Source organism: Pteropus alecto, unplaced genomic scaffold, assembly GCF_000325575.1.
Source record: "Pteropus alecto unplaced genomic scaffold, ASM32557v1 scaffold21, whole genome shotgun sequence".
NCBI classification, from domain to species: Eukaryota; Metazoa; Chordata; class Mammalia; order Chiroptera; family Pteropodidae; genus Pteropus; species Pteropus alecto.
Window position 1 is genome coordinate 23686642 of NW_006436282.1, and position 15552 is coordinate 23702193.

Genomic DNA, 15552 nt, shown 5'->3' on the forward strand with positions numbered 1-15552 from the left:
TATCTTTCATGGGGAGAAATGAGGAAAGACATGTTCAGCACCATGGGCAGAGGCCCGTATCCAGAATAAGACTGGGGTGAGGTGAGCTGCTGGGGAAGCTCCAAGGGAAATGATACGATAGCAGAGAGGACCGGGGTGTCTGCCATGGACCATGGCAGATGTATCCAGTATCTTCTAGTCCTTGTATAATTGAAAGAGGATGATTAGGGGAATGAGGAGATACAGTCTTGAATTCTGGCCTAGGATGACAAATTGGAGTCCTAATAACCAATTTAAAGATGTAATATAGAATTTGTCAAGATGCTATGGGGAATATAAATAAATATTCGTGGGAGATAGAAATATTTCACATGTCCACGTGTCATGGTACTTTTTTTAGACCTTTGGCCTATTAAGCAAGAAGGCTGAGTTCATTTTTATGCTCCCAGCATTTTTTCCTTTGTGACATTGCCCATAATAAATGCTCAATAAATAAATGGTGAATTTCGTGGAATAAGGGACTTAGTCCTAGATCTTAAAAAGCTTATAATCTCTTTGAAGATACTGAATATAATTATCTGGAAAGTTAAGTAAGAATACATGGTTGTTTGTGGTTAAGTACATAGCGAAATGTAGACATACTAAGTCCCTATATAATTCAGAGAGATGCAACATTATGAGGCAGTTAAGATTAATAACTAATCTTGGAATTAATGGCCGGAATTCCAGTCCCTGCCCCATTGCTATCTGGCTAGACTAGCTCGTGTATTACGTAAACTTGTCTGTGACTGGATTTATTCTTCTGTAAAATGGGCACAACAATATGTCCCTCATAGGGCTGTTCAGATTTAAACAAGAGAGTGAATGTAAAGTGCTTAATTTTATATGCTGGCACATATTAGGAATGCTAGGAAAAAAAATTACTTGGTGTAGGAGAGATTGAGGCCAGGTCCTGAAGAATAGGTAAGATTTAGGCAGGTAGGGAAGAAGGATACATATCATGAATTTTAGCTCTGACATTTAATTTGCATTGTAACCTTTGGCATGTCACTGAAATTCTGTGTCTACTTTTTTTTTTCCCTATGAAAAGGAGGTTGTTATAATCACAGTGCGTGGTACATAGTTGGTGCTCAACCAATAACAGTTGCTCTTATCATAGATGTAGTTATTGCCATCACTCTCGTCATCATCATCATCATCATCTTCAGGGTAGGGGATGGATAAGAATTTGGCTCTCTTGGAGCTGAGGTTTCAGGGAATGGAGAGAAACAAGATTTATATTCAGGGAGGGGTCTGATGGCAAAATCTCTTCAAATTAAAGAACTACTAGAAAAATGGAAAACTTTGATTTTTGATTATAGGGAGTTAAGCTGGCTACGGTGTCCACGATATGGGATTTTCTATAGAATGCATTTCATTTCGCATCAATATTCTGAAACGAACTAATGATACCAGATTGCATTTTTACAATGGCTGTTTTTTTTGTGTGTGTGCGTGTTTTGTTTTTTTACCTTTTAAGTGAAACTTTTTATTAGAAGGACACAAATTTGGGTATTTTTAATGTACTGAAACCTATTGTGAGATACACAGAAAGAAGGACCATACTTTATTACTTGCCACTGTGACCACATGTCTTTGGCATTAAATTTGAAATGTTAAGTGCTTGATACAGAAAACTGCAGTAAAGCTCTAGGAATATTTTTATCGAGCCATTAGAAATCATATCTTTATTCCATAAAAGAAATCTTTGTCCTTTTGTTTTGGTATTCATATCACAGCTAGTAAGAAGTATTTTTTAATTATTTTTTTCTCTCTCTCTTAGAACGATATCGCATTCAGAGTGAACAATTTGAAGATCTTTGGCTCATAACAAATGAGCTTATTATCCGCCTTAAAGAATATTTTGAAAAACAGGGAATCAAAGATTTCTCATGTTCTTTTTCTGGATCTGTGCCCCTTCAAGAATATTTTGAGTTGATTGATCATCATTTTGAGGTATGTATGATTAGAACCCACATCATTTATAATTTTTCAATATATGAAAGAGAAAGAGATGCTACAGAGGTAAGAGTTGTAGGATACATGCTACTAGACTGTGTGCTTCAAGTTGTTGTTATTTTGTGGATGGCGGAATTTGTGAATCCGTCCCTGCCCTCTTGCCCCATTTGTGATCAGTTGCAGACAGTTCCAGAATGGCTGCCTGGAGCTAAGCCTGTGGTCTGGCCTCACAACAGAACTGATTTAATTTTCCCACATGGGGGTTTAACCTTTGACCCCAGTAACCCAGTGTTGAAACTGTTCGAATTTATGGGCAGCCATTTGGCTAACTAATTCTAGCAAGCCATAAGTGAGGTGTGATTATCAAGTGATTTTTCCTTTTCTTTTTTAACAAGCACACAAGAACTTTTGCATGTGAATGAGGGTTAACCAGATGAAATGTTCTCCAGTATCAGGTACAACAGGCACTTAGTAAATGCTGAATGACTAAACGTCTAAATAAATGAGATCTGACGGTGACTTAGTTGCCTGGATATTTTTACTTTTCTCCTTCAGAGCCTGTTTTAGATTCTCTTGAGTATCTCAATGGTGTCAAATCTTCATCATTTGAAGATTAATTTGATATTTGGAAATAGTCAAGAGTCACATTTTGTGAATGAATTGGACAGTGACAGTCATCGTTTTAAAAGTCCCATGTGTTGGAAAAAATTCACCAGGCTCTACTTATCTGCCTATAAGTAGACTCTATAGGCAATTCCAAAGGGAAATTTCAAAAGAATTTTAAACATCGTTCAAGGAAGCATTGGTTCCTGGAGTGACAATTTTTAAGGGATCGGTAGATTTTTGCATTTCAGTTTATAAACCATTTGGGGGCAGGGAGAGTGTCATGTAACCTGTCAGTCACCTGAACGTTCTACCTCATTTCAGTCCCTTTCCACATTCCAGAGGCATTGACTTCAAGCTATACAGACTTCTTTTAATAGTGCAAACATTAAGGGAACATTACAGTGCATAAAATCCAATTAAAAATAACATGTCATTATGAAATAAAACTGAACTTATTTTGGGTTCCCTCATCTATGCTGATAATACGTTATAGGATAGTATGCTTTTGACCAAATTGTGACATCAAAATTGACAGTTTAGGGAATATACGTAGGTATTTTAAGGATTGAGAACCTTTGGCATCCTCTAAGTTATATTTTAAGAAATTTACTGGACAAAAGTGGGGTCTATTGTTTTGTGGAAGAGGGTCCACAGAAAGACTATATTAATTACATATTGTAATATTTAAAATAGAAATTGACTTTGTTTGACTTTAATAAATTCTGATTGACTGTAAATTTGACACACAGTCCCCCCCTTATTTGGCTAGTAAATCCCTGGAGTTTGCACGTCAAGGGCATTTCCTTTCTGGGGAAAAACTTAATGAATATTGTGAAGTATAAGCACTTTCGTTTGTGACACAAATTAAAAGGAGTATGATTATTCTTCTTTTACTGGCCCCACTCTACTTTTTTAAAAAATTATTTAAAACTTTGAATCAAGGTGGCTTTTAGAATCCGAGTGTCCCTTAGCATAAGCTCTATGAAGGCAGGGATTTTCATCTGTTTTATTTATTACTGTAATTCCTAGAACTTAGAACAGTGCTCGGCCCTGGAATCGATAAATATTTCTTAAATATTGAAATTCTAGCACATGAAAACATTTCAATGACTGCTAGTTTATGACTTTTGTAAAATTGAATTACAGTGGGTTGCACGATTTAATTTCTTAGAGTGTTCTATGACTTTGACTAGCTTTCTTTTATTCTAATATTAAATTCAAAAGTTATAAGGAGTTATAGTGAAAAGAGTCATTTTTTTTTTTTTTTTGAAAAGGGTCATTTCTGATTCTCATCCTCCAGTCTTCTCTTTGGAAGCAACTTTTGGTGTCTAGTTACTTGTATATCTTTGGAGAACTATTCTGTGCAGTTACAACTATGTTAATATGCAGTTTTCTTTTTAAGTGCATGAATGGTAGCACATTATACATATTATATTGTGTATATATATATATTTTGCTTTGTTTCATTCAGTGCATCTTTGGATAGCCTTGCACATCAGCATACCCAGTAATCCTGCAAAGTAGTCTTTTTTATTTATTTAACCTGTTCTTATTGATGAATATTTTGATTGTTACTAATAGCTTACTGTAATAGAAGAGGTCAAACAATTCTATCATGAATATCCTTGTATGGACATTAACTTTTGCAAGCATATCGCTAAGATAAATTCTTGGAAGTGGGATTGGTAGGTCAAAGGCTGTATGTTAGAGAGCTTATTTGTATTAACTTTTCTGTAAACTTTGCCCATTTTTATGTCGGACTGTTGCTCTTTTTCTTAATGACCTGTATTAGGTTGTGGTCCTTTTCTCATTGATTTGTGGATAACTTTCTAGATGTTAAGGGCATGACTTTTTGTCTGTGTGGCTATTGCTGTTATTTTTGCACTTTACTTTTTGTCTTATTACTTATAATGTTTTTCATTTTTTTTTTAACCATATAGAATTAATTTTTTTAGTTAATTTATCACGGGTGTGTGTGTATGTGTGGGATGTGTGTGTGTGTGTGTGTGTGTGTGTGTGTGTGTGTGTGTGTGTGTGTCTTTTAACTTTGGCTTTTGACTTAAAAGGATCTTTCTCATGCCAAGATTATTTTTAAAAATTCTATTTTTTTTTTACTACATTTATTGCATCTAAACTTTTGATTCCTCTGCAATAGATTTTGCTATAAAGACTAGGGTTAGAAATTCTTATTCTTTTCTCCCCCCAGCTACCACAAAACATTTGTTAAATAATCTCTTTTTCCCAGTGATACTGTGTCATCTTTACTACATTTTTATTTGACCTATTCTACAGTATCACCTCAATACTCATGTACCAAATACAATACTATTTTAATTCTCTTAACTCTATAATACATGTAAATTTTCTTTATTGCTCTTTCAAACTTTCATTGGCATTTTCTGTATTATTCCTTTAGACATGTTTTGTTGTGCACATTTAACCTGAATTTAAGATATTGTTCACTGTAGCTGCGGATAAATGGTGAGAAATTAGAAGAACTCTTATCTGAAAGAGCTGTCCAGTTTCGGGCCATTCAGCGCCGGCTATTAACAAGATTCAAAGATAAAACACCTGCCCCCCTCCAACACCTGGACACCTTGCTAGATGGAACTTACAAGCAGGTAAGTATAATGTCAGTAATAGTTTTTTTACTATGGGATATAATTTTTCCCCTCACCCTAAAGTTAATGTGCCAGAATATGAAGACATTTCTTTTCTATGTCTTATGGAGCAGTGAATAGCACATAAGCTTTAGAGCCAGAAAAAGCTAAGTTCCAACTCAAGCTCTGCCACTTTCTAACGCTGTAACCTTGAGTAGATTACATAAGATCCATCAGTTTTCACATTTTACTTCCCACGATTGTTGTGAGGTTTTTCATTCATATATGAGAAGCAGCCAGCACAATGCCAGGCACATTATATGTACTTGATAAATAGTAGCTATTTTTTTTTTTTAACTTAAAACTGTCTGTTTAATGAATAGCTCTAATGATCTGTATTCTTAGTTTGCTAAGACGTAAACATCATTTTTTAAGTTCTAGAACTCACCAACATTATTAATCAAGATGGTTTTGAAAGCAATAACTTCTCTTATCTTTTAAGTATTAACCTTATGTTTTAAATTACATTTAAGCATTTTAAAATTTAAAATAACTTTAAATTTAAAGAAGAGTTACAAAAATAGTACAAATAGCCGTATTTATCAATTATTAACATTTTGTCACATTTGCTTTTTTTATGTCTTCTCTCTTTGTGTGTACATAGTATTTCCTGAACCTATGTTGCAGATATCATATTTCATTATTTCTAAATACTTAAGCATGTATTTCCTAAGAATGAGCTAATTCTTATATATAACCACAGTACAATTATCCAGTTCAGGAAATATAACATCTTGATAATTTGCAGTCCGTACTCAAATTTCTTCATAACAATTTTTCCTCAGTAGAGGATCCAACTTATCTGATGTTTCCTCAGGATCAGATTGAGCTTATGCATTTTTGGTAGGAATGCTATTAAAGTTCGGGTTGTGTTGTTCTCAGTGTACCATGTCAGGACGCAAATGATGCCACTTTACCTGATTATTGGTGATGTTAACTTTGATCTCTTGCTTGAACTAGCATTTGCCAGGTTTACTCATAATAAAGCTATAATTTGTTACTTTATAATATTAAGTGATCTAAAAGAATTAAATTTTAAGCTAAAACTTTCCCCCTGAAAGCTATATCTACAACTCAAAACCTAGTTTGCTAAGTGCCAGATTCCGAGGAGGATGTATTAGGAATCTAGGAAATAGCTATCGGAATCTGGCATGGAGACCAGTGTTCATTGATTCAGCTTCTAATGTGCATTTGTCTAAATCTCTCAGCCACACCACGGGGCTGAGTTGGAAGGGTGGTGGTACAAGATCATACTCGTGATGTGGTTCCAGCCCACCCTGTAGACAGAAGAAAACATCTGGCACTTATACCACCCCTACTTTTCCTCACTACTCAGTTCTAAAGAGAGGCAGCCTGATGTTACTTAATGTGCATCCAGATTATTTACGTAAATTACCATTGCCTTATTTTCCTCCTTTACATGGTTTCTAATATTCTTAATATCCTAGAATTGATAAATAGTAGCTATTATGATTAGTGTTATTATTAGAAATTCTTGGTGCATCCTGTAATTATCATTATAATTCTCCCATTGTCTTATGCAGCAGCTGGCTTACACTTCTAGTATTTATGTCAGTTAATGTTTTGAGATGGAATTCTTAAACAACCCTTTGTTCTAGTTCAAATGCTTTTTTCTTCCTCTTTCTCATTTTCCCTCCACCAGCGGTTTATCATTTGCATGGCTCGGGTGATCTGACTCTCAATCCAAGGCATTATATCTCCAAAACTATTCAAAATTATCACATGTGGGTTGAATAATAATTTTAAAAATTTTAGTTTCATGGGTAAGGCCTCTACTAGTTCTATCATAATGAAGTCAGCTTTGACTTACTACATTATGTTTTCTGATATTTCTACAATCTGTTTCAAATCAGTTTGGTGGTATGCACATATGGTTGATTTTTAATTGAATTTTTTATTGAGATAGTTGTATATTCACATTCAATTATAATAAAAAATACAGGTAGATCTCATGTATTCTTTACATTTTGTAAAACTACAGTATGATGTCACAACCAGGATGTTGATCTTGGTAAAATCCACAGATTTAGTTTAGCTTTCCATAATTTACCTGTACTCTTTCGTGGGCGTGTGTGTTAAGTTCTACACAATAGTACCCCGTGTGGACGTGTATGCACCGCCGCATTTGAGACGCCGAATGGCCCGTCACCACAGGACTCATGCGTGTGACTCTTCAACACACCTCTGTGTCCTCCTCCACTGCATCCTCTTGATTTTGAAAGGACAAATTAAATACTTTTTCCAGTTAGTTTCCCTAGAGGAAAAAAAGTAGCTTACTATGTAAACATCAGTAACTGTATTGACGATATATTCGCATCTTGAAACTTTCATGTCTGTTTGAAAAGTTATCAATGTGGGGGACAGTCTATAGCAGCTGTAGGGTATTACTTATTCGCTGAGTCGCTTTTGGCAATCCCCTTACCCGCTTAGAGCCTCAGTTTCTTTCTATTAAATAGGGTAAATACCATGTTGTTACAAAGACTCTATTCCACAGTGTACATGGAAATTCTTGGTAAATTGTTCTACTTTGACTGACTACATTATGTTTTCTCATATTTCAGATGGCTGATTTCTTTTTTGCTGATTTCTTTTGTGTTTCTCAGTACCGAGTGCCATTTTCTTTCGTGCTGGAGCAGTTATGTGACTGCTTGTAGGCAGTGACTTTCAGTTCCACACTTCTTTCTCTCTTCGGTACACTTTCTGCTTTGGTTTGTTTTTCGTTTTCTTTCTTTTATTCCTCCTCTTCCTTCGTATCTTTTTGTTGACTTGCTATCATTCTCAGGCATCCTGCTATCCTTGGGGCGAAAGATACACTGAATCTTGTCTTCAGTGATGCTGAAGAGTGTTTAAAGGGATTAGATGAAGATAGTTGATTTAATGTTTCCCATATTTTCTATATAGCAAGACTTCTTTTGTCTTTTATGCATTTAAAGTGCTCTTTTTTTCCTGCTTATTTTCAGGGTTGGGTTTTTCCATGATATGTAATATTACAGACAAGATGATCAAAACCATAGGTTTTGACTTGAATCTATATTTTTAAGTCTCATTTTTTAGATTAAAAAAGAATGAGCAAGCTTTTGAAAGAAAAATCTGAACACTACATAAGAAATTTGACTTAGTTTTACTGTAATTTACTACCCAATTTTATTATATATATTTAAATTATAGTGAGATGTTGATTGTTCTCTATTTTAATTCTTTTTAGTTAATTTTTAATGACATAATTAATTTAATATATGAATACAATTTCCCAAAGAAAATTACAAGACTGTACACAATGCTAAATTCTCCAACATGGTTCTTTATCATCTCCTCAGAAGTGTAATCACTTTCATATGTTTTTGTGTCTTTCCAGATCTTTTCTTCATATTCAGAAATGAAATATCGTTTTGAGAGGCTAAAAATATTCATAAGTAGTATCATAGTGTATGTATTAGTCTACCTGTCTTTTTTCTCGTTCTTCTAACAGTATGTACTGGAGCTCTTTTCTGTATTAATGTGTAGATCTACTTCTCTATTTGTAATGGTTGCATAATATTCTATAAGATAGACATTCCGTGGCATGGACAACACAATTTATTAAAGGGGAAATCTTAATAATTGTTTTAATGTGGATTCTAACACTGGGAAAAGTTCCTTTTAGACAAATTTAAGCTAGCATATGACATACCTCACTAACATATACCTTCAGTTTGGTCTACGTTTTTTTATCTTCATAGTTTGCCTGGATAGTGGGCATGATTTACTTGGCATGTTAGCCAAGGCCATGAAATAATGAGCCCTGATAGAGTCTGCTCTTACTCTCCATGGCATAACTCCGTGGCATGACTGTTACTAGGTTTTGTTTTAAGTGTTTCCCCAATATGCCATTTTAAGTTTCGATCTGCTACCTGTGTGGAGTCCTTGTTTTCTCACGTGCAGGGAGCTTTTAATTTCTGTTAATCCCTCTGTGGATCTTAGTGCCACTTTAGTTCTACCAGGAGCGGTAAATAAGCAGTCTGAGCTGGGCAGCGAAAGATTTACATGCTGACCTGTTTAACACCAGGCATCTGGAAGATGCTATATTGCCACCACTTACGAAGCAGTGATAATTAGCTTATGTGAAGGTAGAAGCCATAGCTAGTATCCTAAAAACAGTGTGTAAACTCTCTGAAGGCAGGGGCTTTGCTTTTGGTCTTAATCATGGCTGTATTCTTAGCACAGTACATTTCTTGCCACATTATAGCTGGTTCATAAATATTTGTTCTACAAATGAATGCTTTGTTGCCATTGAGATAATTTCTTGAACCTATATGTCTGTGACAAGGGTAGCACTGCGAAGAACAGAGCAGCAGAGAATTCTTTCAGTTCAGGCTCATGAATCGTTAGGATGGTTTATTCTAAAATCCTCAAAAGCCACCAGGAAATGAAAACGCTTCTCTCTTCCTAAATAATAAGGTAAACTGTCATAGCTAGGAAGTTTTTTATAGCTGCAAATTCTCGGCTGAGAAAATCTTTTCTGTTCTTTTTCTGTGCGTCTGTGTGTGCCAGAGTTAAATATGAAACAATCATCTGTTGAAATACATCTGCAGACAGGACGTTGTTGCGGTCGAACCCCTGCATACTCCTGAGTGACATGAGAATTAATTGGGCTTTCTCAGTATCGATACATATCTAGAAGCATGAAAAGTTTGATTCTCTTCATTTTCTAGTTACATAATGTTGAGTTCTTCCTCTTGGAAGGCAAATTTTTTTTTTTTTTCTTAAAACATACCCTTTGAGGAGCTAGGGTAGGATATAGAAGTGTAGAACTGAAGAGGGTTTGGGGGTCTAAGGGTGAGATAGATGGTCCAGGAACTGCAGTGAATTCCAATAAAGGCCTTAGGACAAACTAAAAGTGAAGCTCAAGTCCCTTCATATACAAATGATTAGGCATTGCTGAGTTGTCTGTAATATGAGATAGTTTGTTTGTTATACTCATTCATGTAACAGAGTTAACGATGGTACGCTCATAGGTTCTGAGGTCAAAGTTTGGCTTACTACCTCTTCACTCAATAATAGTAGCCTTTGTTATTTAGGCACCCGAGGCCAGCCTACCAGATACGGAAGTACGTAAGGCCAGGGCAGGCACAATGGGATCTGTGTCTTTGGTGTTTAGCAGAAACTTGGGGTACCACTAGCTTCTACAGTGAGCAGTGAAGTGGGCCTCTAATCTTCGAATGACCTGGATTTTAGGTGCCTTTGATTCTGGTCCAGCAAGAACCTATTGGAGAAAGCCTTTGCTTCTAAGGTTGCGGTGGGACATCCAACATTGTTTCCTGTAAATACATGTCAATAAATGTTCTTGCGTTTGAGCTGGCATGTCTGCTGTAACCTGGTGTAATGATTAAGAACTCTGTGTCTAGAGTCAGCTTGCTGTGTTTCAGTCTTGGTTCTGTGACTTCGGGCAAATTACTTAAAGAGAAAACAGAAACTTCCCACCTGTAGAATGGTGCCTTCTTCCTGGGGTGGTTGCGGGAATTGAAGTGTCTACACACATAAATTGCTTAGAATAGTGCTTGAAACACAATCAGCTCTCGACAAATGTTAACTACAATTTTGAGGACTAGTCTTCATTTTCATTGCTGATAAGTTATGCCATCTCAAAAGTTGTGCTATTTATTGATCAGATAAAGAGGATATCATGATATATCATCTTTCCAAAGCTGCTGCCTGGCAGCCTTACGAATCTAGACCTCAGCTGAGAATGAAGATTCCGTATCCTCAGGGGCACCCCAAACTCCTTCAGCACACCTGGCTGGGGGGAACGTTTGGTTTCCTGAGAGAATACCAAAACGGAAGGGGCATCAGGATCATGAGGTCAAGTGGTTATCTTCCCCAAATGCCTCACTATTTCATCTGATGTATTCCTGAAGGAAAATTGCTCAATCAAAAAATATTTCAGACATGCGCCCGCACGCGCGCGCGCGCGCGCACACACACACACACACAGAGTTTCACAGAAATGTACCAGATTATAGTTCTATTAGCAGTATATGAAAATGTCTGTTTTCTAGGTATTATTTTTTTGAGCTTTACAATTTTTAACCGAAAGATAATTTTTATTGCTTTAATCTTTCTTCCTTTGCTTACCAGTGAGGTTGAGCATTTTAAAAATGTTAATTGGTCATTTGTATTTATTTTTTTTTGTGATTTACATATGTGTGCCTTTTTATAAGGTACTTTAGCTTTTTCTTGCTATTTCGTGACTATTAGGAGTGGTAATCTTTTACATTTTTGTCCTACGTAAAAATACTTTTTGTATATAAGGGATGTAGTCTCTCTTTATATATATATAAAAGTTTTACTAATTTGTCATTTGCCTTTATTTTTATTTAAGATGGTTTTTTTTTTGATATGTAAAATTTAAAAAGTATTTACATAGTAAGATATATCCATCTCTTTTCTTCAGGTTTCTCTGTCTAGGAAAGCCTGCCCCATGCCAACAGTACTTGAACACAGACCTATAAGTTATTCTAACATTTTTCTGTTACCGTTCTTTGTATATACTTTGTAAATCCATGTGGAATATATTATGTAACTTAGTAGGAATCTAACAACCTCACCAAAAATGATGAGCTAGTTCTTAATGCATAATCCATTTTTCTCCTACTGAACTGAAAAGCTGCTTGTGTCATTTAGCACTTTTACTATATAGAAAACCACTTGAAACCTTCATAGCTTAAAACAACAATTCACTATTGTTCATAAGTCTCTGGATCAGCTGGGCAGTTCTGTTGATCTGAACCATTCTTGGCTCATCTTGACTGGCCTCACTCTTGTATCTCTGGTCAGCTGGTGGCTCACCTGGGGACTAGGTAGCATAGGACATACTTACATATTTGGCAATTGGCTGACAGGTGGGAGGATTGTGCCATGTGTCTCCCTTGGCCCAGCGCACTGACCTGGGCTTGTTCACATGGTGGCTACAGGTTCCAATGCACAGTTATTCTCCAAGCGTCAGCCTGTGCTATATCTCATAATTCCGCATTGATTTTGACCAACCTAGATCAAAAGACTAGGAAAATAGACTCTACCTCTTTATTGGAGGAGTGGAGAATTGTGGGCATTTTTACAATCTACCCTGCTTCTTTTAGTCTGCTAAAATTCAGTTTGCTACTAAATTAACAAAATATTTGAAAAGATTTTTTTTAACCTTCTCTAACCCTTGACCTCAGGTTTTCTATACTTTTGACTGTCAAACCTAAGTTTTTGTTATCATTAAAATCTTATTCATTTTTAATCAGTTGTGGTTCATGGGCTCTGAAGATAATTTATCTTATAATTAATTAGATTTGTCAAGATATGTTTAAAGCAAACAGAGCATCTGTGCTGTTTTCAGGCTAATAAGATGGCCTGAATACTTGCTTATGTGCTTAGTTATGCTCAGTTGTTTAGAGGATGGAATCTGTTATCCAGTCTCCTTGTAGGTCTCCTCCTTAGCCCTGTCCAAGGGAGGCTTCATAGGCATGTGATCTGTGCAGGCACAAGAGCTCTGTATTTGGTTTAATGCTCTGTGGCAGACATCTTGACATTCTTACTGCTTTTTCTAGCAAGAGGCACTATATTTTCATTTTGTTCTGGGCCCCTCAAATAATGTAGGTGGTCCTGGCTTTGTCAGGGTACTAATTTCTAATGAGTAGAATAATACACCTGGGAGTTCAAATACAGAACAGAGCTCAAAGATAGAATGGCTTTATTACCACTGCCCAAAACCACCTTTAAGTTTCCCCAAAATGAAGAAAAAAGCATGTAGTGGGCATCAGTCAGAACTACTCTGGACAGCTCAAGGGCTTCTTTCTGGGAAAGGCATCTTGGTTAACTGACAGCGAAGGATTATCTCATTTAGGAACATCATCCTGCAATTACTTGTCTCTGGACATGTTGTGGATGGCGGCCTCCTTTTAGACTTGGTCACCGGCATCAAGATCCATCATCAATAGTTATGAATTTTGGTGCACAAGGGGGTCAGCAAACCACTTTTATCCTGCTTTCAACCGCAAGTCATTTCCTATATCCTGTACCTTTGATTGGATAGGAACCTCAAACCCACATCAACACTTTACTGTTACTGGCATGTCTGTCTTACATAGTATCAACCTACTATTATATCACATGCCACTGGGGGCATCTACCAAGCACACCTCATTAAGGCCAGTCTATGGCTGAAGCAAGGGTAGGGGACTAGCACTATCACTCTGGGAAAAGCATCTCATGATGCTTACATGGGAAGGATCTGGCCTCTAGTGAATGAAGATTTTCTGGTTGCTCATGACTATTTCAATAACTTATTCTAGAATTTTGGGAAGGCAAGCTTACTTCTGGAAATAACTTTTCACCTTTAGTTCTAGCTTTAGAGGCATACTGTTGAAAGAAAGTAAGCAGATCAAGATTTCCATTTTTTTTCAGCAGTGTAAAACCTAAATTTAATCATTTGTATAATTGGAATACTGCTTTGTCAATTATCTGAATTTATTTTTGGAGGAACTAAGAAAGAAAGTAAGGGAAGAGAAGGGAAGTTCATGTGTATTGAGCATCTGAGTCTGAGGTAAATTTCATTTGTTAATTCATTTATTATTCACAGTCATCTTGTGAGGGTGGCATTATTGTTCCCATTTTCGAATGGAGAGCTTGAGACTCCGAGCAGTGTTAAGCAGTTTGTTCAGTATTACAGATATTAAGCAAGCTATTCGCAAGTCCACGCTTCAGTATGTCATGGGGCATTTTTACTGTAATCATTTCCATGGGGAACAGATATCCTAGATTTTCTGCAGCAAAACTACAGCCAGGTTAAAGAAAAGGAAGACTCGTGGAAACTATTTGTGCATATTCACAATATATATTCACGATCATCCAATGTTAATTGTGTAGACCCTTATCAGAAAGGAAACAAGATCTTCTGGAGAGTTCCCCAAAGTATATGTTACATCTGAAACTTGAATATCAGAGGAAGAGGTGACTTTGTTAATTCATTAGCTTATACTGAAGTTCAGGATTTTTTTCTTTTCTTTCTTTCTTTTTGCCATCAAATGCTAATGCTTATTGCATTTGGCAGAAAAGCTTCGGAAAATAAGTTCTCTTCATGTTATAAAATTTTCACGTACATTTATTAGTCAATCCAGGACCGATTGGTTGAATTGAAATAGGGGAAATTTAGACTTACCCAACGGTTTGGCTTGTGTTTTGATGCTTTTATGCGTATTGAGATTTTTTTCTCCCCATTTGAACACTAACCCTCTGTTGTAGCAGAGGAAAAATGTTTACTAATCTGAAAGTTTAATTGTGTCAGATGACATATGTGTGATGTAATGACTGATAGTCATTAATGTTCTAGAAAAAGCACTTGGCTGATTTTTCTCTTCTGCAAAACAGAGGCTGTATTAGGGATAATTTTAAACAGAGATCTTATGGTTTGGATTTGCTATTTGTTACTTTTTCTGTACTTAAAACTTCCTTCTACTCTGTTTATTTGTATGGTATTGATATATATAAAAATCATTTTAAGTCACGCAGAAGTCTGAGGGCTTTTGGTCCGTGACTTCTTAAAGGAGCATGATTTTGGCTGACAACACAAAGGAATATGTGATGAAACCATTCAGAGGCCTACTTTCCTCTTTGCCATTGGCAGGTAAACACAATATGTTGGTAGGTTGAGAAGAAGGCACTCATTTTCCTTATGCCTACTTACGAGCTGAAAAGAAGTCCATTCTCTTCTGAGAGAGAATAAACAAATCAGAGAGGGGGCCCAGAAATTCACAACCATATGTTGGGGATTAATGAGAAAGGCAAGTTAAAAAAAAAAAGGCATGGTTAATAAAAAGAAGTTTGTATGTTGTTACCACATAATTCTACTGTTGGATATCTAAGAAAATAGTTCACAAAGGACAAAAATAACCTTCATCAAGTTGTTCATTTACAATATTAATCACCTTTGCAAGAAGTTATCAATGATTAGGTTTACTGTACCACCATTTGATATATCGTTTCATATCATTATTTTAAATGGAATAATATAAGACATTTTAAATAATTGAAAATATTAATATGTAGTAAGTTACAAATAATGAAATAGGTGTGTCTGTAATAGATGAGTGCAAAGATTTGGAAGGAATACAACAAATGAAAATGATGTACATTTGTTTTTGATGACTTTAAATTCTTAAGCAATTTTCTTTAATATTATGATCCTAAGTTGGTAAGCATGGAAATAATTTTTTTACAATATGTGAAACGTAATACTGCTGAACTGTACACTGAAAATAAGTAGGAT

At 35.8% G+C, this 15552-nt stretch overlaps 1 protein-coding gene across 9 annotated transcripts in view; it reads left to right on the forward strand.

Moving 5' to 3' along the window:
- The window catches only part of BBS9 (Bardet-Biedl syndrome 9), a 417354-nt gene that overhangs the window by 172918 nt on the left and 228884 nt on the right, over positions 1–15552 (forward strand). For all 9 annotated transcript variants that reach the window (XR_001516909.2, XM_015589531.2, XM_015589533.2 and 6 more), the window contains 2 exons: positions 1802–1974; positions 5052–5204. Coding sequence is in view for 8 of the 9 variants with exons in the window: in XM_015589531.2 (XP_015445017.1) it covers positions 1802–1974; positions 5052–5204 (326 nt within the window). In the remaining variant the exon portion in view is untranslated. The remainder of the gene's footprint in view (positions 1–1801; positions 1975–5051; positions 5205–15552) is intronic.